Source organism: Anser brachyrhynchus (assembly GCF_964034855.1).
Source record: "Anser brachyrhynchus genome assembly, chromosome: 1".
Taxonomy (NCBI): domain Eukaryota; kingdom Metazoa; phylum Chordata; class Aves; order Anseriformes; family Anatidae; genus Anser; species Anser brachyrhynchus.
In genome coordinates, this window is record NC_137694.1 from 210,721,601 (window position 1) to 210,748,890 (window position 27,290).

Below are 27,290 nucleotides of genomic sequence, written 5' to 3' on the forward strand. Positions count from 1 at the left end.
CGAAGTCCTGTACTGTCCCTGGCCTAGAAGGCTGTCATGAAAAGCAAAAGGAAATAGAGCCCCAGGAACAGCATCCTCCCCAAAACAGAGGTGCCCCTTCTTCCCCATTCCTGCCTCCCAGACAAAAGCTGATATAACAAACAGGATTTTGGGGTGCAAAGGCTTTTGAAAACTCTCCAGATCCCTATGCACTACTAATAATACAATTATAGCACGTGCATGTTTCCATGCTACTCCAGACACATGCCTATCAAAATTGGTGCTTCTGTCAGTGTCCAAAAGGACCCCCTTCTCCTCCCCAAAAAACAGCCAAGAAGGCAAAGCAGCTGAGACAGAGCTCAAAGAACCTGAGCAGGAGCTATCAAAAAGCTGAAACCAACAAAATAAGGATCAGTTTTAAAAAACAGCATCCCCAGAGCTGATGTGACCCTCAGTCTCATGCACTACAGCGTTTAAGAGAGGAGACAGACACTACTGCATGCAGCTGTAACTACACTTCAGCGAGGCCTGGAGGAAGGAGGTAGAAAAACCACCCTTAAAAGAGCAGCCACATGAATGACAAAGAGTAAAAGCTGTTGTTTGTTTGTTTTGCTTTGTTTTAATCGTATTATTGGATGATTTTGCAAGTTTTTCTCAAACCATCATCTCTTCAGCACAGCAGGCCAGATGCCTGCAGGATGCTCAGTCTTCCTTTTATTTCATGCACCAGTGTTGTCCAGGGCCACCATGGAGTCCAATATGTTCAATCACGCTCCCATCAAAATAAGCAGAGAACATCCCAAAAGTACCCAGGTCCCACCGCACCAGGAGAGAGGCAGCAAAATCCCTTCTTGAAACTTCTGAGAGTTCTAGTCTGACCTGGACTAAAGCATTTTCCAGTGAATTTTTGGGAAAGACACACCACTGGGTTGACTTGGATTTGTGTTAATTACCTCCATGTAAACCCACACTGTAATAAGGGATTCCATAATACAGTACATGAACTGGCCAAAACTTTTTTTGTTAGAATAAACTACAAACGCTGCATGCAAACAGCTCAAAGACTCAATCTCCTCCACAGCCCCCTTCCCATCACTAAAAATTTTGCATCATTCATCAGCCACAAACTCCGGCCTGACAACTTCCCCAGTTTGTTGTATCCAGAAAAAAAACTCCCACAAAGGATCTGCAAAGCAAATCCTCAGGCTAGACAAACACGACGTATACCCAGGTTCTGCTCTAGGATTCCAAGAAAAAAAAAAGGTTCCTCTGAATTCTTTGCTTGTGCCACCATTAACGCCTTCCCTAGCTCAGCTTCAGTACATTTCGAATTTTGCTCTGATGCCCCTTCAAAGTGGCCTTCAGGTCTTCACTTGATGTGCAAATGACTGTTTTAAAATGCCGTTTCCATGGTAGTTACAAAACAGATGAGCCTTCTCCAGAACTAAGGAAGGGGAAAAAAATTGCTAAATTTATAGTCTTGCTCTAGAGGAAATACAGCCAGGTTCACGTTACAGCACCTTCTGCATCCCTTATTAATGAAGTTCAAGAGTTTTGTCACAGTACGTAGGCTTCGACCTTGCACAGATCTGAAGTATAATGCAACAAAATGTTGACACAAGAAAAGGAAATGCCAAAAGCAAAATAAAAATAAAAATAAAAAATTAACAGATATTTACTTTCCATTTAAGAGACACAAAGGGCTTTCACTGACAAAGACCTCATTGCATATTCAGGCAGCAAACCTTGCAGAAAAAGGTTAAAAGCCTGCAGCAATACATGCCAGGCTATAATTTTACCTTGTCTTTCTTCAAAGCCCATTTCAATCCCAGAATAGTCCCTTAAGTCTCTACAAGCTTAAAGGCCAAGTACACACATTTATGTAGGTAAACCCTACCACTACCACAATTTAATTAAGAGGTCAATTTGGTTTCTACATAGGCAGGTGCATCCACTGCAGAACCCTGGCCACAAGGCCTGAACTGCAGGCAGGCTTTGCTATGGTCACTTGTAGGTTTCTGCTTCCTCTTAATTCATCCCTATAAGCTGCTCAGCAGCATTTAGCAATGCCCTGCATGTGTGGGCTAAGAAATGAAGAACCTCTTAACAGATCCAGGTTTCAAGTGTCATTTTAGCCCAAAAAACACAAAGGATAGCACACTGAGAAGGATGCTGGGGTTATGGAGAACATAAGGTTGTGAAAGCCAACAGGATACCTCCATTATAAGTCAAACCACACATCAGGCTGCGTTAGGAGGATTGGGATCAGCAGACCATGGGAAGTTACTCTCCCATCTGCTCAACACTGCTGAGGTGGCACCAGCACCACCCTGTCCTGGTTGGAGCCTCCCAGTTCAAGGAGGACATTGGAGGGGGTCCAACAGAGAGCTACCAAACCCAGATGGAGAGGCATCTGGGAAATAGGGCTTACTAGGAAAGCTTGAGGAATCTGGGCTTGTTTAGTCTCACAGAAAACAGGTTAATAGATGATCTAATTGCTGCCTACACTGACAGACAGCAGTGAAGATGATGAAACCAATCTCTTCTCAGTGACATTGTCACAATGGGAAATGGCCCTTGGAGGTTTGAGTTGGAAAACCTCCTCACAGAAGGTGGTGTGGAGCTGGAACAAAGCCGAGACAGAAGTTTTCATCCTTGGGGTTTCAGGACTTCACAGTCAACCTGGCCTAGTGCCGGTGGCAGTCCTACTTCAAGGGCTGGCTGGACGACACCTCCCATGTTCCTTCACCTGCTGTGGTGAGGCAGGCCCGAGGAGGTTCAGTGGAGTTGTCTGTACATGACGTGAGGAAGGACAGCTCATGAGGATGAGCTTCACAAGGCACAACAGAGCTCAGCAGCTCATCACATGAATGTGAAGGCAATTCCTTGTTCCAGGGCCTTCAGGGAGCCTGTCACCACCTCGGTGTGCTAGGCCCTGCACAATGATGGTGTTTGCCCCAAAGAGCCCTTCTTATATGAATATAAAAATACATAAATATGGAAAGGATGTTAAGATATTTGAATGCATCCAGAGGAAAGCATGTGTTCGAGGAGAAGCTGGGTTGGCTGGTCTGGAGAAAAGGAGGCTGAGAGGTGGCCTCATTGATCTGCAATTCCCTGAGGAGATAAAGCAGAGGGAGGTACCGGCCTCTGCTCCCTGGTCACCAACAGCAGAACACATGGGAACAGCCCAAAGCTGCACCAGGGAGGGTCAGACGGGATGTATGGAAAAATTTCTTTACCATGAGGGTGGTCAGACGCTGACACAGGCTTCTTGGGGAGGTGGTTGGTCAAGCCTGTCAGTGTTGAAAATAATAATGAGGATAATGCCCTCAGTAATGTGCTCTAACTTTTGGTTAGCCCTGAAGTGGCCAGGCAGTTGGACTTGGTGATCTTTTAGGTCCTTTCCAAATGAACCATTCTATTCTGTTCTAGTCAGGGAGTGTTCATGGCTTGTAAACAGATCACGGAGCAGAGAGGGAGGCAATAGGAACAAGTATCAAAAGAACATTGACCCCAGAAGTGATAGCCATATCCAGTCAGCAACAGGCTCACAGCTCTGCTGGGACCAAAATGGTGCTTTTATCACTTCTGTGTGTCCCATCTGGCTGGGAACTTTCCCCTAATTACCATCATCTTTTAATGGAGCCCACCCATCTGTGCAGGGAGGGAAGGGGGCAGGCTCAGCCTGCACGGACCCACAGTGGAAACTGTTTCCTCTCTCCCTGCAACTGACGTGGCTGCAATTAAAACCTCACTCCATGTTACCATCCTCCCCTCCCAGCCTTTCTGCAGCATTTCAGGCTGTCGTTAAGAAACCCTGCCGTTCTCCTCAACCTCTGGTGCGAGCGCATGGAGCAGGGGTCTAATTGGGGTTACAGCACATGCAAAGCACTGACCCATTTTCAGCACTGAATGGCAATGCTTGAATGGACAGATGTAGCCCTGTTATTTTGCATCCAGAGAGACTTTTCCATGGCTCTTGTGCACAGTTTTTGCTTTTCCAGTACTGTCAACCCAGAAGTGTTTCCAGTGCTCTGTGCACACTGGTTGCATGGTAAGTGAAATGCCCAAAAGACAAATACCTCTTTTGCACATGGAGCAGCCCTACACATCTCCTCCCACCCCCACATTAATATTTGGGAACCCAAAACTTTGCAGCACCACAGCTTTAGTGTCCATTCACAGCATTTCTAGGACATCCATCATCTTTACATAATTTTGTAGCCCTTTCTCAGCTTCGAGCCAAAACCAATTTGGCTTTGTACTGGAGCAGTTCAGTCCTGTTCACGTCCTGTACTGAAGGCATAAGCTGAAAGAGGACTTGCAAAATAGCCTTAAAAATGAAAAAATAATCAAGCATTTTCTTCATGTTCTTGTTATAAACAGCAAGACCAATAGCGATGGGTTTCAGTTCTGAGTGTTGGTCTGAGGAAAGGAAAAACACTCTCCTGGGAGGAGAGAGCTCACATCATTAAGTTAGTAAACATTCTCCCTCACATAACTCTAGCATCTAAAGCAGGCAGTTTATTTAAGAGATCAACTACCCGCTGTGTTTTAAAATTCTGTTTAAATATTATTTTTGACAAGAAGATGTTGTCAAAGCGGTTTAGTTAGAACAGAGCCCAAGGTACTATAAAAATGTTTTAGGATGCTGCTGAGATGGTAAAAGAGAGGATGATTTCCAGCACTGAGGGGGACTTGGCAATACCCCAAACTGCCCAGCACATCCCCTTGGAAAGCTTTACAGCTTCTTCCAACATTGCAAAATTTTCCACACCCATGTCTGCTTCAGGCTGAATATTTTTTTCATTTATATTTATATTGTGGAAAGTTTTGGCCAGATTGCTCAGCTGCTTCCAAAAGGAGCCGACCGTAGAAACAAACAAATGAAAAAAATACAAAAGGCTTTTACATGATTTCAGCTCCACTTTGTTTTTGCAAGCTGTTTCGGGGTGCACACCTGCCCCAACCTCTTACAGCCGAGAAATGGATATAGGAGAGCACATTACATCTATCAGAGCAGATGGGCAGGAGCAGCTCTCTGCCCTCTCTCTCCACCTCGCTTTCCATTTACTTGTCATTAACAAGTCCATCAGAAGGACCCAAATGCATCTGACCTGGTATTGAAAAAGCCTTTTAGAGGCGTACAATAGCAGCCAGACCAGTTAAGGGCTTGCCTCCCCGCAGCGGGGAGGCTCTGCTCACCAGTTGATTTCATTGTAGTCATTGCGAACTTCCCACCAGAAGTAAAACCAGACCAGGGTCAGGAAGAAGGACAAGGTGAGGATCAGGAACCAGAGGCGCTCCCACTGTGGACAGAAAGAGAAATCACATTAATAGTATTCCATTTCCACATCTTATCTAGACGCTGTTGGGGTTGGATGGCGTAATCGGGCATCTCCTAGGCAAGAGTTTACTCAAGACAGCATGAACCTGACTGCAAGAAGCTTTCAGGTTACCTCTAGGTTACAAACTTTATGGGTCAAACACTTGATACAGCTGCCCCAAAAGCCTCAAGTTAATTAGGTCAAATCTTTTCCCACTGATTTCAACAGATACCAACAGCCTAACATGCCAAGTATTTTGCGGGGCTTGCACAAAGAGGAGGAACTGTGTTAACACACGAAAGTGTTAGCAATCACAGCTGAAGGCACCTTGATGTCAAAAAACACTCAGCTCTGCTGGCTGGGTGAAGATCCCACCTCTTCTCCTCTCTCAGCATCAGCGCAGCAGGAGAGGGGAAGCAGTAACCTCTTCTCCTCCCCAGGAGGTGGGAGATGCGCCCCTTCTCCCCAGCTCTGGACAGAGGGGTCACATCACGGAGGTGAGCGTTGTGCAGTGCTGGGACGGTGTTCCTCCTGCACTTGGGGCAGGTGGAAAAAGGCAGCCTTTCTGGTACAGAGCTGGGTTGGGTTTTTTTTGGTTGGTTGAGCGTTTCTGTTTTTTGAGGTGTTTAACTTTTCCATCCGCTTGTGAGAGATGCAACATGGCATCTTATTCTGCCACCAGCTCAGCCTAAATAACCGAGCAATTATCACACGGTAACAACTCTCCGTGGCAGGTTAGGGATGATACTGCGATACAGACACACAAACCCTTCCTCTCCTTCCCCTGGGGCACTCATTCTGGAGAGCCAAACCACCCAACCACAACATTTATTCCCACCACCACCACATATGCAAGTCTTTAGCAAATAATAACAGCAGCAGAAGAGACCACACCAGCGCCGGATGAAAGACATTTGCACCAATATTGAGTTTTGATAAATGTTTCAAATACCAACCACCACCCAAAATAAAAAATCCCTAACAGAGCTGTTGAGTACCCCTCTCCAACAGCACGGGTAAAATCCTAAACCGCAAGGACATCCATGGAGAGAACAGTGTTGCAAGAAGACTGTCCCTAACCAGCATTGTTTCCATGTGTTCCTTGTTGGTTTTACCCTGCAGGCATTAAATAGTCCACACATGTTTCTGCTTCAAATAGCATCCAGTTTGTTCAGAACAAAACACTGAAATGAATTAGTTATGGAAAATATTCAAATGAATCCTCTCTTCCCAGAATGAGTGAGAAGGGATGAAAAATTGAAGAAGTGCATGAGCAACTTTACTACTATAATTTCCTTCCAAACCCCGAGCACACACCATTAATCTCTTTTCAAAATGTCCTTTTCTCTAGTGAACTGTCTCACGGCTTTTCAATTATGCAAAACATAACCAGCATAAACACTGTTTTGGTGATATACAAGAAGTCCTACAATTCTCTGCCCTCCCTTTCCATCTTAAGGGCTGAAGCTATTTACTTGACTGTGTTGCCTGTTTCATCACGCATCACCCTGGATACCAGTCTTGTGATACAGCTCTTCCTCGTATGCTCCGTCTTATAAAAAGTGCCAAAAAGAAAGCAATAAAGGGTTGGAATTATTTAACTTTTGCTGTGCCAAAAAAAAAAAAAATTTTTTTTTTTGTTTTCTACCAGAAATTTCCAGTTCTTGGCCAGGGATTAGGATTAAAATTTTTCTTCATCTCAGCTGAAGTTTGTTAACCAGCTTCTATCAGACCTCAGCGGCACCAGGCATCTAATTCCACTAGGGGCTCTGCATCCCAGAAAAATGGGGCAAAAGGGACCAAAATAAGGTATGTAGGTACTTCTACAGTGCAGCTACTGAGTACAAGCAGACCCACATGGCCAAACCGCTCTGCCATGATTTTAGAAACTGTCCTCTCCCCACTTTACACACACATCTGCATCTACAGGCACAGATGGGTTCTCTGAGGGAAAACACTGAAATTGGAAAGGTTTCCAACCCAAATGCCCCACATTTGGTAGCAGGATGCCAGCCTTGATATTTGCATCAACAACACACACCAGCCTTCCCTAGCACCAGAAGCAGCAGTGAGGCTGCAACATCTCTCCATGATGAACCACCTCCACACCCAGCCACTACAGCACAGCTGAACCAAGCCTCTCCACCCGAGAAATTGTGGATTAAAATCCACCCATGCAACATTTGGGTTCTGTAAACACCCAAGCCAAAATCCTTTCACAGCTCTGCTCCGTCCCACCAGAGCTCTCCAGGAGGAAGCGATTCCTTACCCTTTCTGCAGACTGTTTCCCTAGGTGCCTTCCAGTCTGTAGATCTCCAAACCTGCAAATCCCATTTTCCCTGTTGTTTGCTGTTTTCTCCTCCCCTTCTGGGTCTAACACCTCCTCGTACCCCTCAGTAACACTGTTGAATCAATTAAATGGTTTTTCATGGCAAGTAAGGTCTAAAGCATCTCAAATGCTGAGATATCAGTCTATGATATGAATCTGACCCTTTGCTGGCTCTAAAAACAGTACCTAAACCACAGTCATGGAAAATTATCTATTAAAGAAAATAAAATTGAATTGTTCTTTACTAATACAACTACTACATGTTTTGAAGAAAATGAGTGACAGTTAGAAAGCAATCCTTGATTTTGCATTAGCATTTTTTCCAAAAAAAAAAAAATCATTTCTCTCTTTAAAAGGTCTTTATGGGATAACTTTGGCCAGTATTCATGCACTGGACGACACCGATCTGATAAACAACCCAAAGAAAATATTTCAGAAGAGTTTTTTTTCCCCCTCCTATATATATACATGGAATATATATATATATATATATATATTCATTTACATGCAAGTAGCATAGCTGACGTCAAGCTCTCCAAAAGCTATTTTGGGTCTGTTCCATGATGGTACACCTGCCAGATACACTTGCCTGGCTGATTCTGTGAAAACTCCATCAGATTCTTTGTAAGTTGAAATATTCTAGCAAGTTACAGCATGGGCTTGGATGGGTCTTCAGAAAAACGGGGAACATCTCCCCGGCACCACCAAGGTGATTCAGCACCAACTGAACCAGAGCAAGCCTGACCCACGTGCACTGGTTGTGGTCTGGGTCCTGCTCAACCTCCATCCAACAGCCCCTCATTCAAATTGCTTTACAGGCCCCCTACTTTGCAGGCTCCCACGTGCTTTATGGAAGGTTGCCATCTGCTACGTGCAGCAGCTTCTAACCTCTACTGCCAAAAATAAAGGACTTAAAATCGTGTCTTCCCAATCGCTCCATCACAGCCACAAGTAGGTGGAGGAAAAGGTGCTACCTCACCTACAGAAGTTCAGGCAGAACCACTACAAGTTTGGAAGGTGCTCGAGAAAAAGATGTCTACATTTTCAGCTCTGCGAGACTTCACAAGTATGACAGAACTGACGTTTTTGGCAGTTCTTGTAGAAAGCCTGCTCCTCCCACCCCTTCCTCATTCCCCTTCCTTTCTCTTCCCACTGGGATAAGATGAGTAATGGCTGGTTATCTATAACCGAGCTTTACCATGCTCATCTCACACAGCGCTCAGAATTGTCCTGCTAAGGAACCCAGCTGAGCACATTTGCATTAGCATCCTCTCAGGATGCATTTTGGAAGCAGCTCACCCTTTGGTCCTGCTCTTTGTGCTCTGGTTCACAGCACAGAAGGGTTCTGGGTGCAGCTAAACCAGAAGATACTCTCCAGGATTGAACCCAATACATCTCAGCCACAAAGACACGCTCAGTCCACAGGATGAGACTAGAGCAACTCCTAAGTGACCACACCATCACCTCCTCCTCCTCCAAAAGGCTTGGGTCACGGACAATGGATCTTAGCACCACAATATTTGCTAATGCAGATGTGGCCATGGTGGCTCATGGAATGAGGAAAACAGAATTTGTCTTATTAAACAAAAATTTAACGTTAAATAAAAGGAATAAATGAAGAGTCAACGTTTTCCTCCAGCTAAGAAGCTGGACAGGCCTTGTTCCACATGCCAGTTAAGCTAAAAAAAGCCAACAGATGCATGGAGTGGACCTTTGCCAGGCGCACACAGCAACATGGCCAGCGCCCAAAGAAAGACGGAGAGAATCTCATTTAATACGACAGAAGCGGCTTTGAAGTAAGAATATTTCAAAAGGAAGTCTTAGTGTTTTACCCACATTCTCACCATTTTTGTTCCTCCCAAACGCCCGCCCTATGTCAGGTGGGAGCGTGACCAAGTCCAAAGTGAGCAGGATGGTGAAAGACAAATTGAAAGAAAGACACGGAAAGATGCAGCTTGTGGTTCAGTTGTGAAGTCGGCTTGTGTACTTTGTCTTCTCCTGAGCTGCAAGTTTTTATCTAGGTTGTTAGAAACAGCCCTGAACTTCATACCGTGGTGCACAGAATAGATTCTCCACTTTGGGGATTTCAGGCTTTGTTTAACTGAACCAGCCCCTTCTGCTGCGACTCCCCGACACAGACGAAGGTCACAGCTTTATTTACCACCTGGCACCAGTGGAGCAGGAAAGCAGACAGGCTCAGGAAGATTATTTTTATTTCCTACAGGATCTGTAGGAGATGAAATGAAATTCATCTGCACACAAATCCCACCTACCCCTCCTACAGGGTAGACGTAATTTAGTCAAGCCTGCTGTATCAGAAACAATGAGATTTCTCACCCAGTTCTACAGCCTGATTGCATTCATGCTGGAAGACAACCCTTGGTGTGATATCATTTTTAAACCAAAGAAATTTGTTAAACACATTTTGAAGCCACGGTGGTGGTCTTTTGTTTTTTTTGTTTTGTTTTTTTAAAGTTTCTTTAGAGGAGATGCCCTGGCTATCACTAGAAAGTGATCCTCTGCCAAAACTAGCCATGTGCAGAACTAACGCCCATCTGCCACAGCTATTCCCTGCTGAATTACCGGATGAACACATTTCAGTGCTGTGCTGTTCTGGAGATGAAAGAACCATCATGTCCATTTGATAATTTACTTGAAGAACCCTTATCAAATCTCTAGATCACCAAACTGGCCACTATGTTCCCCCCAAAAAGCAGATCAGTACAGCGTAATGATCTGAATAGGGTGTGATTTGGTCTCAGAAAAGCAAGGAAATATTTAAAATCTTAAGAGGGTGAGAGCCCAGTGATTGAAAGGAACATGTGTCCTTCTACGTTTAAATTATTCTTATTTTTAAAGCAAGCTAGATCTATCTGAAGTACGTCCTAAACCCCCATCTGGAGCACACAGGAAAAACAGAGGGGGTACAACATGTTGCAAGACCACAGTAGCTTGCTTATTTACCACCAAATTTATTCCCAGAGCTCACCAAAATGCCGTACAATGCTCAAACACGAGCTAAGCTGCCCCCTTCACCCCTCGTTTGCGCTCAGCTGGAGGAAGACACTGCATTTTCAGAAGGGACACTACACTGTTGGCTTGAGGACTGCTCTGCTAAAGCCAAAAAAAGCCAAGACAACAGCCAGCTGATTTACTGGCAGCTTATGGATGAAGCCAAGCATAAACAGTTTGCTTCACTGAAGTTGCTGGACTCACCCCGGTCATCACCGAGCCTGAAAAGTTGTCAGAAACCTGTCAGCTCGCCCCATGCAAGCAGCATGGCTTAACGTCCTTGAGATGTGCCTGCACCTCCTGGCACGGGGACAAAACCCCAGGAGCCCCTCTAAAAGCAAACCCACCGCCTCCAGCATCCTCTCTAGCAAACAGAAGCAGCGTTGGGTTTCAAAACGAAGGGGAAGGAGAGAAGCCAGCTCCGAACTGCGAGCGGTGAGAGGAAATGCCAGCGCCGGAAGGATTAAGGGCTCCATTCCTCCGCGGACAGCTCGCAGCAAACAAATGCTCAGCGCTCAGCCAACGTGGGTGAAGTTGGGTCCCTTCCAACTTGCATGTCCCTCGAAGCCTTCCGGAACGAATGCCACTGTCATAAGGCCACCGGGAGCTTGCCCTGATTTGTACCGGGGTAATTAATCTTAGCAGCTGACGGGTGCAAGCAAGCATTTTGTCCAGCCCCTGTTTGGATTCACACCTCACCGTGAGGATTTTACAGCTCCTTACATCAATCTTTTCCCCGTGGTAGGTTCCAAAGCTCCCCCAGAGCAGCCAAAATCATGGTGAGCAAGATTTCACCTACAGGTCTTAAAAACGGGGGTGAGGTTGGGGGTGCCTGGAAGTGAGGAGATGCAGAACAAAGCAGATTTCTTTTTTTTTTCCCTGATTAAAATCTAATTTTCTTTAAAAGACTGAAAACCAGAAAAACGTTTACCACAAAAGCCATTCAGAGGAAAAATTCCTCCACAAATCAGCAGGTTGTTGGGTCAGACGAATGCACTGGGTGGGGTACCATGCTTTTTCACAAAGCACCACCAAACCTTTAATGGAGAGAAAGGGGGCTTGAAGCAAGGCAAGAACAGACATGCATTCACAACTGAAGCTAGTCTGCTCTCCAGGTGCCTCAGTCTTTTAACAAAGTTCAATAAAGCAGAAAGACAGTTCTTCGAAAGCAGGGCTCAACCGGCAAAAGGAAAAAACAAAACACAACAAAAAAAACCTATCTATTGATTCCTTTCAGACTCAAAGCTCCCTTACCCTGAAGGGCCTCAAATCAAGAAAGATCATCACTAGCATTTACAAACCTAAACCACAGACAGCAAGAAGAAAGGCCCTTCGCCAGAGATCGCTACACAGGGACACAACCTGCACTTGAAAAGCAAAGACAGGAAGGATGGGTAGAGTTTGTTACCAGCCAAAAAAGACAGCATGACAGCCGGGGGGCTGAAGGGCAGTGAAAGGATCAGACAAGCCCACTGAAATCAATAGAAAAACTCCAAGTCACTTCCCTGTGCCCTGGCTTTGAACCAGAACCTTTTATTGCTAGATTCATTATTTCAGGAAGGTGGATAAATTGAGTTTCCTTTCAATTCCACATTCCTCTCTGCCGTTAATTTATATTTCACACCGCACCAGGAAATCTCTCGTCATTAAATGCTATTGGCAGAGCAGGCGCCTTCCCTGTCTCGCTGCTACTTCAAGCAGAACTGCGGATTATTCTGCCAAAACTGTTCAGAGATCACCTTCCTTCTGTTAAATGCACATTTTTTTCAACCTTCTTCATAAATCCAAACCCCGGTTGCTCCATGGTACCATATTTTGAAAATTCAGTGCAAACCAGAGCGCTAAAAACATCTGACTCACCTCTCCGCATGAGCATTAAGTTATAATAAACATTGCGCAGAGCAAACAATCCTAAAAATCAGGCAGAGCAGAAAATTATTTTTTCCATTTCACCTGCTGATAGCATCTGTTTTCTGGTCAGAGGTTTCCGAGACCAGAAAACTTTCAGCCTATTTCTAATAAATAGAACCAGCTACTGAAAGATGTGGAAGGAAGTCACTCCACACTGAAAAAATAGCAAGTATATTTATGTGTAGCTACCCCAGACAAGAATTATTATCAATGCATATGTGAGTTTATAGCAGTCTCCACGTACAGTCATCCAAAGGTTTGCTCCAAGCAAGGGTTTCAAGCTAGAATTTCAATGTAAATCTCTAGATGTACAAAATTTCAATCTAAATTTGCTCTGGAGGAAGCTGGTCCTCTTTGCTGGCTACATAAAGAGCCTCTGAGAGCATCCTCTCACTTTTAAAAATTACACACAGATAGCTTGAATTCCTCCCTATCATCCAACTCATGGAGTCACCGTCCCTGGGGATGTTCAAGGACAGGTTGGACGCGATGCTTAGGGACATGGTTTAGTGGGTGACATTGGTGGTAGGGGGGTGGTTGGACCAGGTGATCTTGGAGGGCTTTTCCAACCTGAATTATTCTGAGACTCTATGGGTTAGATCAGAGGTTGGACTAGGTGATCTTGGAGGTCTCTTCCAACCTCGATGATTCTGTGATTCTTTGAATCAGCGCTGTTGGAAACACGTTTCACCTCCAGTCCCCATGATCACAGAGGGTTTGCATGATGACTTTGTGCACAAGGGGTGTGAAAGAGTCTCAGCCTTCCGTCCACTCCCCGCGGTGTCTTTGGGAACACCACCATCTGAACCAGGACCTGGGCATGCCACACGAGGTGGCAGATGCCTGCTGGGGAGCCTCTCCCGGCACAACCTGTGCTCCCCAGCCAGAAACCAAGCGGCGGTCGGAGGGACCGGCTGGCAGTTAGAAATGCCCGTCACCCGACATGAAGAGGGTTCTTGTTCAAGCCAAAGCGCCACTGGGAATTCACGGCTTTCGGCCCTTGTGCCAGATCCCACCCATTCTGTCTCCTGACCACAGTAAGCCTTCTGTTCCTTTAAAAAAAAAATATATCGAACTAGAGCAGGAAGGAGCTTTTTGACTTTTTTTCCCCCCTCTTTCCTGGTCAGAAAAATCCCAATTGTCAAGAACTGAAGTCTTTTATAGGAAGCATGCCATTTGAAAGCAAATTCTTGCCGAAGGGCATCTCGGCTCGAGGTTGGAATTTCTGCTCGGAGGACACCCAGGGCACACCAAGCCCTCCCCCAGCCTGGCAGCGCATCACTTAGGACACAAGTGAATGGAGAGCAACAGCACAAATGCAAAGAAACCAACTCACACATCTTTCTTCACCTCTGCCTGTCCAACAATGCTGTTGGAACAGCTGCTGGGTGGGTGATATGGGAAGTTAAAGGGGGAAATACAAAAGTCTGGAGGGGTGACAACATGACACAACCTCACCCTCCTGAAGAAGGACATCAAGGCCCTGGAGCGTGTCCAGAGAAGGGCTCCGAAGCTGGGGAAGGGCCTGGGACACAAGTCCTGTGAGGAGCGGCTGAGGGACCTGGGGGGGTTTGGGCTGGGGAAGAGGAGGCTCAGGGCAGACCTTATTGCTCTCTGCAACTGCCTGAAAGGAAGGGGTGGGGAGCTGGGGGTCGGCCTCTGCTCACAGGTAACCAGTGATAGGACCTGAGGGAATGGCTTCAAGTTGTGCCAGGGGAGATTCAGGTGGGAAATGAGGAGACATTTCTTCTCAGCAAGAGCGGTCAGGCATTGGGACGGGTTGCCCAGGGAGGTGGTGGAGTCCCCGTCCCTGGGGGTGTTCAAGGCAAGGTTGGACGTGGTGCTTGGGGACATGGTTTGGTGGGTGACGTTGGTGGTAGGGGGATATCTGGACCAGATGGTCTTGGAGGGCTTTTCCAACCTTAATGCTTCCAGGATTCTGTGAAGACTGCTATTGTAACTCTAGCCACAAACCTGACTGGCTTTTTATTTGCATTCAAACTCAACCTCGGATCAAGATTTGGTTGGCTTCAGTCTTCTCCCCATCAAAGTCCACATCCATAACCAGAGCAAGCCATCCAACATCAGTCCTGCCCTGCGAGCACTAGGATCTCCAGCCAACAGCTATTCCAGACTACCCGATTGACTTAAGGCACCCTGATCAGATCTGATTACTGTTCTAAGGACAATCAGGAGCAATCAGGGTTTCCCAGCATTGATAAAAGAACAAAAAATGAGAGCAAGCAGTGACTTGAAACAAGTTACATTAGTACCTCTACAACTCCATGCAGATTGGATGTCCTGATGCCCTTGGGCTACTGGGAGGTCTTCTCCACTGTGCTCAGCCCCACTGTTACACATCTAACACTGCTTCTCCTATCACTCCCTTTAAATTCAAGCTTCTACCCCAGAAGAAAGCACCTATGAGTTTAAGTGCAGGGCCTTCAGAAGAGGTAAGCTCTATCAACTGCAGCAGCCACACAACCTGTGGATGAACCTCTTCTCTATCCCCCTGCCACAAGATATTCATCATTTTCTCACTGGAGGCTTTATCTCCAGAGACATCCAAGAAAACCAGGTCCTCACACCTGCAGACACAGCAAGACTGGGAAGATCTTTCACCTTCCTGCAGTGCACATCATCCTTGTGTCCCTAGATATCCACTGGCCTGGGGCTGCATCTGCCTTTAACAAGTGACTAGATTTCACTGAAGGATCAAGGCCACGTAGTCCTAAATAATTGCTCTCTACCTCAAGAGCAAATGCAAGAGCTGAACTCAAATTGGAGCACCACCATTACTCACGTGTGATTTCAGGTCATTTAAACCCACTCCCGGGTACTAAGAAGAGTTTACTAATGAGCCTTCACTACACTATTTTCTGACATCTTCAAGAATCAATTTCCTGCAGACATTTATCAGCATTAGCTTAGAGAGGGAAGGAGGCAAGCTAACATTTATCCAGTAAATACAAAAGAAAAATTGAAGGCATGATTCTTCATTTCCGGATTACCCAATTGGATCTCCTTTGCACTAACAAAAGAAAATCATCTTCGAGCAAGTTATTAAATCATCTCTGAAGATGAAAGATGACTATATCTTCCAGCTGCGCCCATTCGAACCAGGAGATGAGAGGAACAAAAGCAAACATCAGCTGAAGGATTTTGTCAGTGTGCAATACTTCAGCTCCTACAGCCAAGTTACAATTTCACAAATAATTTACGGGGTATAAATTCATAGTCCTTACAGCAGAACCGTGCACCAGAAACATGGAGAGTTCTCCATCCCAGCCAGTTTTGAGCTTATTATCTCTGACCACACTATCCTAGATCAAACTCGGGCACTAATAAACATTTAAAGGCAGAATAAGTGGAAGTGCAAGGGGCTCCAAACTCCCACTGAAAGCAGGGTCAGTGTAGGTCAGGTTGCTCAGTGCAATGTCCCAGTAAGGTCTGAATGTCTCCAAGGGTGCCAATTCCCAGATCCTGCTCCAGGGTTTGGCCACCCTCGTGAGGAGCAGCTTTCACAGCAACTGGAATTTCATAGAATCATAGAATATCCCAAGTTGGAAGGGACACATAAGGATCATCGAGTCCAACTCCTGGCACCATAATTTCCCTTGATGCATTTTGCATCCCTTGCCTCTTGCTTGGTTCCCTCTGCTTCTCCCTGACCACTCTATAATTAAACTTCCCCTTCCTTCCCCTCCCCTTCTCCCACTGCACAACCTTCAGCTTCTCCTTGTAGGTTGCAGGCTCCAGTTTGATGGCCCCACTGGGCTCACCTGGCTGTTACTGCCTGCCTGGTTTTGGGGAGCCCCAAACCAGCCCCCGTGCTCAGATCTCAAACGTCAGTAGAGAGGAAAAGCCCATCCCTCGAGCTGCTGGCTGCTCTTCCACTGCTGCAGGCCAGGATGCAATCAGCTTTCGCTGCTCAAAGTGCATCCAGTAGCTGAACCTCGTACTGCAGAGGGATATAATAAAGGGAACGCACCTTGCACTCCCAAATACCCGAAGCATCTCAGTGACCAGATCAATACCTGACTCGTAGATGTTGACCTAAGCAGACCTTACATACATCGGGAACAGAATCAAGGCGCCTGGTCTTTGATTTCCTCGCCTTAAAGAGGCCACAGAGGGATCAGGCTTTCATCTTTTTGTCAGGTTGAAGACTCACGAGACCAAGAGAGAGCACACAGCAGCGAGCAGGACTCCACAATGCATCAGTTGGCTCTCACAGTACTTTGTAATCTGTCCAAAGGCATCATTATCCCTCCATCTAACAACCAAGACCACAAACACTGGGTACAAAACTCTGCTGCAACACATTCCCCACCTCTTGCTTTACTCTTCATTCTCATTTTCTCCCTTTCTTTGCTTAGCACTTCAGATCTCATACAGTATACAACATTTTTCCATTTGCTACAGCTTTCTCAGGGCAAAAGAAGATGGGCTAAGCAGAAGAAAACGTGTGTCAACATAAATTTGAGCCAGTCCAGCCACTTCACAGGCACTGCAAAGGTTTTGGCCAGTTTACTGCTCCTAGTATACACATGATGGTCTTGCATAAGAGACATCTGCCAGTAATCTTGTAAATGGGAAAGAAAAGGAAGAAAATGGATCTAACAGATGATGGGACCAAAGTAAGGAGGAAACAGGAAAAAATATTCCTGCTGTTCTGGCTACTGAGGCTTCGATAGCTAACCCAATGCTTCCGAAACTCATTGCAAATCTCAGATACATCTTATTTGATTATTGTAAAGACCAGGCTAATAGCTCTCTGCACACCTTGTTAGAGAAGGCCATGAATGAGATTTCTGAGCTGTGACATGCTCCATTTACAATTCAATTTAGCAGGTCAGAGAAAGTGGCAGAAAACATATTACTGAAATATGGGTTCCTGCTGGGGCTGCCGTAATTGAACCGAAGATCAACAGATGCAACAGAAAGAGAGCCAAATCTCTAAAAATAACATTATTACACTTCATAAAACACTGCTGCACCCAGCCTCCAAAAACACAACCAGAAAGGGTAGTCAGGCAGGACTACTAATTCCCTCCAAGCTTCAGAGCTTGCACCTTTGCAAAGGTAAGGAGCAATCGGGCTGTTTTGCTTGCCCAGGCACCCTTCTTCCAAATGAAGGGATGACACTACCTGCGTGCCCTTCTTCCTCCCTGTGCTCTGCCCCCTAATCTAGAAGACCTTTTTCTCTCTAGGTGCATTTCATCGAACAGAGACAATGTTTAACGGGATCCCAGAAGCTACGATCAACACAGACAACACTGGCAAATCCCAACGGCACTGTGATGGGAATTCCTACACCAGAGCAGCGACGATGCACAGCTGGGGACGGTGCTATTAGCAGCCCCGAGGGACATTTGGCAGCAATAATAACGTCCTGGACCAGCTCTGCCTCTTGCAATTACATCCTCCCTCTTTCATTCAGCACAGTAAACTGAACTCCTTCAGGAGCCTCTGATTCACGAGAGAACAGACAGAGCATCAGGAGCTCCCCAATCTACCCCCTGCAGCACGGTCCCCTCTACCTTCACAGCACCTGACTCTGGGTTTTCAGCCTAGTGCATCCACCCCAGACAATATAACCAGCAACACCCAGTACTTCTGACCACACTGATGGATGGATTCAAGTACTGGGGACTCCGATGCGTTATAAAACTATTATTGGTTGTGCTAGTAACGTTCTATTCCCCTCCTCTTTACAACGTGTGTTGCATACTTGGAGGCCAAGGGAAGGCAGCTCTTTTCTAGTCTAAATGGGTCCAGGTCTTTCTGTCTCTACTGATGAGATTCATCTGAAAAACAAAATAAAATAAATAAATATATACATATATATCCCCCTGCTCTCCTGCAGACCGAGTGGAGGAAGTCGGAGCTTTGCCTGGAGCGGAGCGCCTTGCTGAGCACAGCATCCCTGCTGAGGTCTCATCAGCATCAAGCAGCAGGAAGACCGCGTCCTCGATGTCTCCTGAGGACGTAACTCCTGCTATCACATCCCAGTCTCATGCTAGTTCTTTTCCCAGACACATGATGTTGTCGACTTGCATTCAGCTTATGGTTCACTTTAATTAAAGCACTGACACCCTGGGGCAATGAGTTTTCAAATTAAAAATACATATACACAAGTTTTTTTTTTGTTTGTTTGTTTTTTTAAAAAAGGGGAGATATATGCAAGTTATCTGAGAATAGAGCCAAATCACCTACATGAGGATAAAGCTTTGCATTAGCCTTTGCTACTCCTATTTCTGCCCCAGCCTGCTCTGTCCAGCTCAGTCTCATCCCAGGCTCTGACATGCCTCCAGCTCTTTCCTGGGTGGTGTTTATGAGCCTAATAAGCATGGCTTTCATTAGGAACAACAGTGAAGAGAATGAATACTGAATGCATATTTAAAGAGAATTACTGTCATTACTGGAGTGCTCACAGGAATTCTGTTGTAAAATGCTCTGGTTCAGAACAAATAGTTCTCACCCAAAGAGCCTGACACAGATGTCAAGTGGATTCAAGGGTGAAGGACACAACAAGGAGAACAAACAGCCAGTCAACTTATTCCTTGGATAATTTCTTTCCTCTGCCACATCTTGTTCTTTGCTGAAAATCCCTGAAAACCCAGCTGTAGAACACTACTTTGTCACAATGCTGGGCACAAACACCACGTGTTTCTTTGCTCTCAGTGGGTGAGAGCATCACCAGTGAGTGCTGAAAACCTGCACTGGCGAGGCAATGAGTGACTCTTGACATCAAGAAGAGGTCTTCTATCTTCCCTCAGACGGGAAGAGGGTTTATATTCAAGCTGGAAGAAGCCAAGAGGAGAGAGCAGGACCAGGTGTTCCCAGAATAACCAAGAAGTTCACCCTGGTGGTGGTGATTCAAGAGGGCTTCTGTATTACACCCCAGCTACGACTCTTTTTGCATCTAGGAAAATCCTATCGATGCCCTGGGAATGACAGAGACCAGCACGTCCTACCTCCATACAAGACGACAGGCTATGCACGTGACATCTGCCCTCCCCAAAGCCCCACTCGTCTCACGTTGCTCATTTTGGTGCAGGTAGGGCCATGCCCATACAGATGCGGGAGGAAAAAGCTAAAAATACGAGCATTATCAAAAGCAGTGCCAAAAGGCAGGCCAGAGCATTTCCCCACACAGATGTCCACACGTGCTATTTCTCCTGTCCCCATCCACGTCAGCAGTAACAGGCAGTGACAGCTCAAAAAGGCATCTGAGGGCAGACTGTCCAGGCATCCCACCCAGTGGGTCAGCTGAACCCCAGCTGAGGAAGCAGCAAGGAAAACTATAAACAGTAGATACCCAAACGCCTGCATTATTCAGAAATCACTGTCTGGAAGGCACAGAAATGCTGATGACGTTAAGCAAAAATAATTGGCCAATAAAAACTGCAAAGAAGCTGAGGTTCTGCCTTACGCAAGGCCCCTTTTCCTGCTTTCCAGCGGCTCTGACAAATCGCATATCACTGTTATTGCAACTGAGCATTTTCTGTGATGTTCATAATTCTGGCATAGCAAAGTCAAATCACATAACAGCAGCTCTGCCACGCTTGTCTAGAGGGAAGCCATGAGATTCCCCTGCAGCTATCTCCTTTCAGTACCCATTACCATGACCGAAATGCAGGCAGCCCACTTGCAGACACGAGAAGCAAGTTGTTTCCATCCTGTTTTAAGCAAGAGCCCGATTGCTCTACACGTGTCGATAAAGGCATCACAACTACTCGGTGTCCTGGTGCTTTCCAGTGGCAAGCCAGCACATGAACCCTTCAAATCCTGAAATTTCTCATGGAGTTAGCTGAGTAAGAAGCCAAAGAATCATCTGCAGCTGAAGCACAAAGACATGCAAGAGACAGGGGGTGTAGGGAGAAGAGGTACTGGCCCTCCAGGTAGCAGAGGGAGAGGCATTCCTGATTCACCTCCCAAAACCAGAGCAAACTTCACATCTCTGCTGGGATGTCAGGTGGAGACAGCCCAAGCACACTGGGAGGACAATCCTTGGAGGGAAGGCTCGGTTCATTTCCTTACCATAGAATTATCTGCAATTTCAGAGAAGCCATTTTAATCTCTCTCATATTCCCACTCCATAAAAATGGAAATAATTATCCCCCTCATCAAGAGCTGCTCATTGATTAGAGCACTCCAATCCCTCCACTGGAAGGCGTTCCAGAAATAGCAAGTCTCTGCAGTGCCACTCTTTCTGGAGCGTGCTGAACTCAAGAGTTTTCTCTAAGCAGCACCAAAGCCAGCCTGATTTTTCCATTGTCCCCTAATAAGCTACCCTGAACAGAAAATTTGGTGGAAGTTTAAAAGAACTTGCCCAGAAAATAACCCAGACAGCTGAAGCTCAGGCTCTCTCCTGGCTCCGCACTGACTGTTTGCAGAAATATGCCACGAATCCTGCAGCTTTCCTACACGAGTCTGGACACCTTGCAGGAGGAACCTGCTTTCACAAAACTGCTTTGCTCAATGCAAAATAGATATTTCCTGAGTTGCAGATAAAGCCACTGTTCTGGTCACAAAGTAGATGGACCAGGCGCATGCTGTGAATGGGAAAACAGCTAGAGGAAACACGCAGGGAAAAACTTCCCGAAGCATCAGCCTGGGATTTTGTAGGCAACAAACAACGTGGCTTTTGGCTTCGCATCCCAGACACGTGCTAATAAAAAATATTTCCAAGTACGAGAATAGAACATGACACAGACACTGCCCACGGCGTCAACAACATCGTCCCAAAAGATGCCACCACCCAGAGCCCCTCTCCCACTGCGGAAGAGACCAAGGCTGTCATTTGCTCCAGCCCCAAATTAGGCACAAGCTGCATTGTAGCAAGGTATAAAGCCTGCATTCAGCTATCCTTCACGAGCTTTCTCATGGAGCAAAGGAATGCCTTTCCTTGACATAGGTCAAGTCACAATCCACCCTCTGTGGTAAATAACAGCCCAGTTTGAGCTCTCCCCCGCGCCACCGCAGATTTACCATGTCCAGAGGACTAATATATACATATATATTCATTACTCACTTCCTCAACTGTCCGCAAGTTTTAAAATAATTAACTGCTCACAAAGTTGCTTTTATTGGCGTAAAAACAGGCTCCTTTAGAGAGGAGCCAAAAATGCCGTAAGCCCCAGGGCGTGACAGATGTCTCAGTAAGCGCAGGATGGGTCTCCTTGGGGGTAACCGCTGGGTTTGCAGCTACGGGAGCACGGGTGCAATGCAGAGACGGCTGCAAGGCTCTGCGGGCACCAGATTTTATGGGATGATCTCCCTGCACAGAACAGGACAGGAACAGAGATGGATTATTTCCACGACACGCTGGCTTTCGTCTGCTAGGCACCGCGCTGCAGCCCCTAAAAACCACCCCCAAGTCAGAGCGATCCAGGAAGGCAGCGACGCCTTGCCGACGGCTTAGCCCCTCGCTGTGAATCAGAGATGCAGGAGGAGAAGCCAGCCCGCGAAGCTGTGCGAACAGCAGGGGGGAAGGAAGAGGAGGAGATCACAGCAACATCCCACCCCGCAGCTCAGAGCTCGGGAGAGCATCGTCTCTTGTCTTACAGATAGCTGTACCAGGCAACTTCTCTGGCTGGCATGTCACTAGCGTTATTCCTCCCATTAATTATCAGAGGTAAAGTTGTTTCCCCACTGGATAACGAGTTTCAGGCTGTTTCACATCTGGCATTAGTTTATTTTGTCTCTCACTGGACATCAAGAGAGGTGTGGCCACAATCTGAACCATGAAGGATGTCAGCCCAGCCACCCCAGCACAACCCCACGAAATAACCGTGCGCTGCCACATCCAGTGCTGGCAGGTACTTTTACCATGATTAATCTGCAGCAGGTTATGGTCTGCGTGAAGATCCCTAAGGCACAGGGTAACCCTGAAAACAGACCAATGGTATTCTCAACAAATGTAGATACTGAAGTGCCAGGGCAAAGGACAGCAGGACTCAGTATCCAGAGTTATAAAAGCTCACCTAAGGCCTTTGCATCCAGCAATTCTTCCCATGCAGGCATTAAAATATTCAAAAGAAGCATTCACTAGGCATCTTCTTAATAGGAACTTCAGGGGAAGCAGCAGGAGAGAAGCAAGGAGGCAAAGCCAATCCAGGAATTAACAGCTCAACACAGGGACGCCCTCCAAAGTACTTTCCTCCAGTGTAAAAGCCTTGCAGAGAGGCTGAGCGGGCAGCTTGGGCACGCAGGCTGCTACAGGCAGCTTTTCACTTCAGAAAGTTTAAAAGCAGCTCTTCAATCTTCATTTCTTGTTAGACGACGGAACGGACCCTTGGCAGACCGTCAAAACGCTCGTAGGGCTGCTGACTGTAATGCTATCAGAAACAATTTTCCTCCCCAAAAAGATCTTGGGCTTGAAGGAGTAACAGGTGGAGACAAATGCATAGTTGAGAGGAAAAAAAAAAATTGGATTTCACATTAAAACGGCACCTCCCCAAAAGGAGTTTCTCCAAACCAGCTCTCTCTGTGCAAGAGTATAATTGCTCGTTCAATAGAAGCCACGGCAGGAAAGGTATCTGCACAGTCACTGAAAAAGCATCTGTCATCTCCGTGGGCTTTGACATCAAAATCATTAAGTAGAAGATTAACTTGTTGAGCTAGACGTTTGACGGAAGTGGATGGCGTGCAGCAGTTCTGCTTTTATTTGTTAGCTGTTTTTTTTGGTCCCTGAGCTCTTTGATGTGTCTTAGAGTCACAGCTCCAAGTTTCTCCAGGCACGCCGGGTCCATGACACCTCTGCTGTGCTCTGCTTACTGCCCCTACCAACAATACAGCTGAGATGTTGCCTACACAAAGCATGGGACAGTGGAAAAGGAATGCCTAAATTACAAACCCACAGCCAAACACAAGGCTGTCAACCGTCTGCCTGCAGGAAACCCATCCAAACACTTCCAGCAACAAAGAAATCTGGATTATCTGAGTTACCTACAGCACCTCAACTCCCATTTCACTGGGACTGATGGGACTTTTAAATATAGCACGTGCAAAGGCATATTTCTCATTTTTCTTTTCTTTTCTTTTTAAATGCACGTGATAAAAGTCACTCTTCAGCAGTCAGGTTATTAACACCTCCAACCCGCTAAGAAAATATCACAGGTAGCTCGCAGAGGTGCGGAAGGACTCTTTGTTCCTTCCCATCCAAAAATAGGCAAGGATGCTCGGAGGCAGGAGGTGTGCCGCTGCTCAAGTCCACAAGCTCAAGAGGAGACTGTCCTTGGACTTACTGCAGCTATAAGAAGAGACAAATAAAATGAAAAGCAACAGCTCTAAAGCAATTCACACAACAAGTGCACAAGCAGTAGCTCCCAGCTCCCTAAGGGATGCAATCTTTTACATTTTCCTGGTGCATTTAATACTGAATTGCTTGCATTTCATTAGGAAACTCAGGGCAAAGAAAAGAACTCGAACCGTGAGCTTTGGTAACAAGCAAGGTGAGCCACAAACCCCGGCTCCATGATGGGCACAGCTGTCCAGCAATCACATGCACGCAGGCTGTGATTTCCAGTAATTCCTTCCATCCCCAGCCCAGCAGGTGCAGGATTACTCCCCGCCAGTCTCCTCCATTCAGACTCTGCCTGAATTATTCAAGTAAAGGCTCCTCCATCATCTCCCCTGACATTCTAGCCCCAAATGACCTCCATTAGATGCTCAAAGTTCAGCAATTGCCAGCACCATCCACCCGCACCTGAAAGACAGCTGAATTTCCAATTACCGTCTCGTATCACAGGGGGCATTTCCCAAAGCATTTGCTGGCTGTGGCCAGTAGCCCTGGGAGTATCACAAAGGACTGAGAAGATAAAAAGGATGGAGCCAGTTCCTGCCTGGCATCAGAAGTGTTTTTTCCACCAGCAAAAAGAGCATGAATGTTTGATGAGCAAAGCTTCACTGACGACTTGTAATCCATTAAGGAAACAACATCGGGGCTGATTTCCCCAGCCCAAGACCCCCACAAAAGATCTGCCTAATGCAACGATTGTACTGTGCCAGGAAAAAAAAGAAAAAAGAAAAAAAAAAAGAAAAAAAGCGTTCATAAATCACATGGCAACAACCTGGAAGCAGGCTGTGACCGCAGCCCGAACTAATTTACAGTTGAGCTTGCAGGAGGTGAGAGACAGGAAAAAGGTGGAACATGACCCCCCAGCCCCAAATTAGGAAGCCACAGGAGAATTGCATGCGGATGTTGGTATTTCCAGCAAGAGAACTGCTGCCAGGGACAGGAGTTAAGACATCCTCTTTAGCCAAGTCACCAATATAGCAGAGGCTAGACCATTTAAATAAGAGCAGATCGAGCTCACTGATGCCTTACACTTATTCACACCACGTACTTGGGTTAACCTCAAAGCAAAACAATTCACTCTGGCTCAACACATCCATACCTGGAACAAGAAATAGGGGAATGTAAATATCCTTCTCCACTTGGAAATACCCAAAGGCATAGGTAGTGTGAACAGGAAACCGTGAACCAAATTCACTCGCCTCTCAGCCCAAAGCCCAGGGGTTCATTCAATTTTAAGAACAGAATCAGCCCAGACCAGCTTGGCATTGGAGATGGCTCTGATCAATGCCAACTCTTTGCAGAAAGTATTTATTTATCCAGAAACCGTTTACACATCTGGGAAGATGGTGCCCAGGGCTTCCTCCTCACGGGTGCTCATCCTGACACCTTGGACAACTCCTGGGGGTCCAGAAATTTGTGTTCTGCTGAGACAGAGCAAAGCTTTCTCCTTGCACCTCCACAGCACTATGTTGGAAGGTCTCCAGTGAATGATTTGGACTTCAAGGGAACTGGTAGGTTTATTCCTGTGGCCAATTTTCTTCTCAATGTGCTGAATGCCATCTGCAAAAGCGAGCTATTAGCATGCTGCTGCCACCTCACGCAGCAGATGTGGATGCAGAAAACAGCAAGAGAAATGCAGTAGCTGCCTGGGGTCAAGCAAGAGAGAATATAAAATAAATGTGTCAGAATCACACGATGGCTTGGAGACAAGGGATGAAGCCAGAGCTTTCTGCTAGCAGGTATTTAAGAAAATAATACTCTGCCTTATCAAAAGTTTAGGTCCTGTGTCACACAACAAATGCTTTATGCATATGCTTGGGTAATAAATGGTATACACAAGTCAGTTGTGAAAGAAAAACATCTCCACTGCTTTGTCACAAGGCTTGATGTAGTAAAATTGTAGCGGGTTTACGAGGCAAGGTTTTGGTAGCAGGGGGCCATAGGGGTGGCTTCTGTGAGAAGGATCTAGAAGCTGCCCCATGTTAGGTAAGGGCCCCACTGCAGACCAGAGCTGAGCCAGTAAGTGATGTTGTTTTGCGCCTCTGTGAGAGCATATTTAAGACAGGGGAAAAAAAACACTGCACCACACAGCAGCTGGGAGAGTGAGAGGAGTGAGGAACAGCCTTGCAGGCGCCAAGGTCAGTGAAGAAGGAGGGGGAGAGGTGCTCCAGGCGCCGGAGCACAAGTCCCCTGCGGCCTGTGGTGAGGACCACGGTGAAGCAGGCTGTCCCCCTGCAGCCCATGGAGTACCACGGTGGAGCAGGGTTCCATGCTGCAGCCTGTGGAGGAGACCACGGTGGAGCAGGTGGACCTGCACCGACGGAGGCTGCGGCCTGTGGAAGACCCCTGCCGGAGCAGGCCCCGGGCCGGACCTGTAGCCCGTGGAGAGGAGACCATGCAGGAGCAGGTGACCTGGCAGGAGCTGCTGCCCGTGGGGGATCCAGGTTGGAGCAGTTTGCTCCTGAGGGATGGACCCCATGGTACGGACCCATATCTGGAGCAGTTCTTGAAGAGCTGCTGCCTGTGGGCAGCCCACGCCGGATCAGTTCAGCAAGGACTGCATCCCGTGGGAGGGACCCCACAGCACAGGGGACGAGAGTGACCAAGAAGGAGCGGCGGAGAAGAAGCGCTATAGACTGACCATAACCCCCACTACCCCGTTCCCCTGCGCCGCTCGAAGGGAGGAGGTGGAAGAGGGTGGATGGGGGGGAAGGTGCTTTTGGTTTCTTTCCTTTGCTTCTCACTTCTCTAGCTTGTTAGTAATAGGTAATAAATCTTACTACCTCCCTATGCTGAGTCTGTTTTGCCTGTCACGATAATTACTGTGCGATCTCCCTGTCCTTATCTCAACCCTTGAGCCCTTCTCATCGTATTTTCTCCCCATTCCTCTTTGAGGAGGGGGAGTGAGAGAGCGGTTGTGGTGGAGCTCGGCCGCCCACCCGAGTAGAACCACCACAAAAATACAAGGGGATTTCTTGCATCTTCTTGCTTGTAGTGGTGTAGTAGAGCCAAGCATCTCGTTACTCTACCACCTGAAGTCTTCCATGTGAGGTGGAGTGCTCCTTGTGTGGATTAGGAGAGGCTCAGTATGACCAGCACAGCTTGCTTTCAAGTCTTTCAGCTTTACTTTTTCAATAGAAAGTATGTGTACACCTCAAACAACCACTGCCTGGGAGATTTCCTAGGTTAGAACAGCTAAATGCTTGCTTAAAAGAAAAAAAAAAAAACTGGCCCAGGCTGCCCAGAGGAGCTGGGGGTGCCCCAGCCCTGGCAGTGCCCAAGGCCAGGCTGGGTGGGACTGAGGGCAGCAGGCCCTGACCATGGCATGGGGACTGGGGGAGCTTTAGGGCCCCTTCCAACCCAAACCATTCAGTGATTCTGTGGTACCCCACACGAAGCTTGTTTGCAAGGGCTAAACATC

General features: G+C 46.8%; 1 protein-coding gene across 4 annotated transcripts in view; it reads right to left on the bottom strand.

The window, feature by feature from the left end:
• GDPD5 (glycerophosphodiester phosphodiesterase domain containing 5) overlaps positions 1-27,290 on the bottom strand; it is a 164,521-nt gene that overhangs the window by 42,080 nt on the left and 95,151 nt on the right. For all 4 annotated transcript variants that reach the window (XM_080559349.1, XM_080559347.1, XM_080559348.1 and 1 more), the window contains one exon: positions 5,188-5,291. In XM_080559349.1, the coding sequence (XP_080415475.1) occupies positions 5,188-5,291 (104 nt within the window). The remainder of the gene's footprint in view (positions 1-5,187; positions 5,292-27,290) is intronic.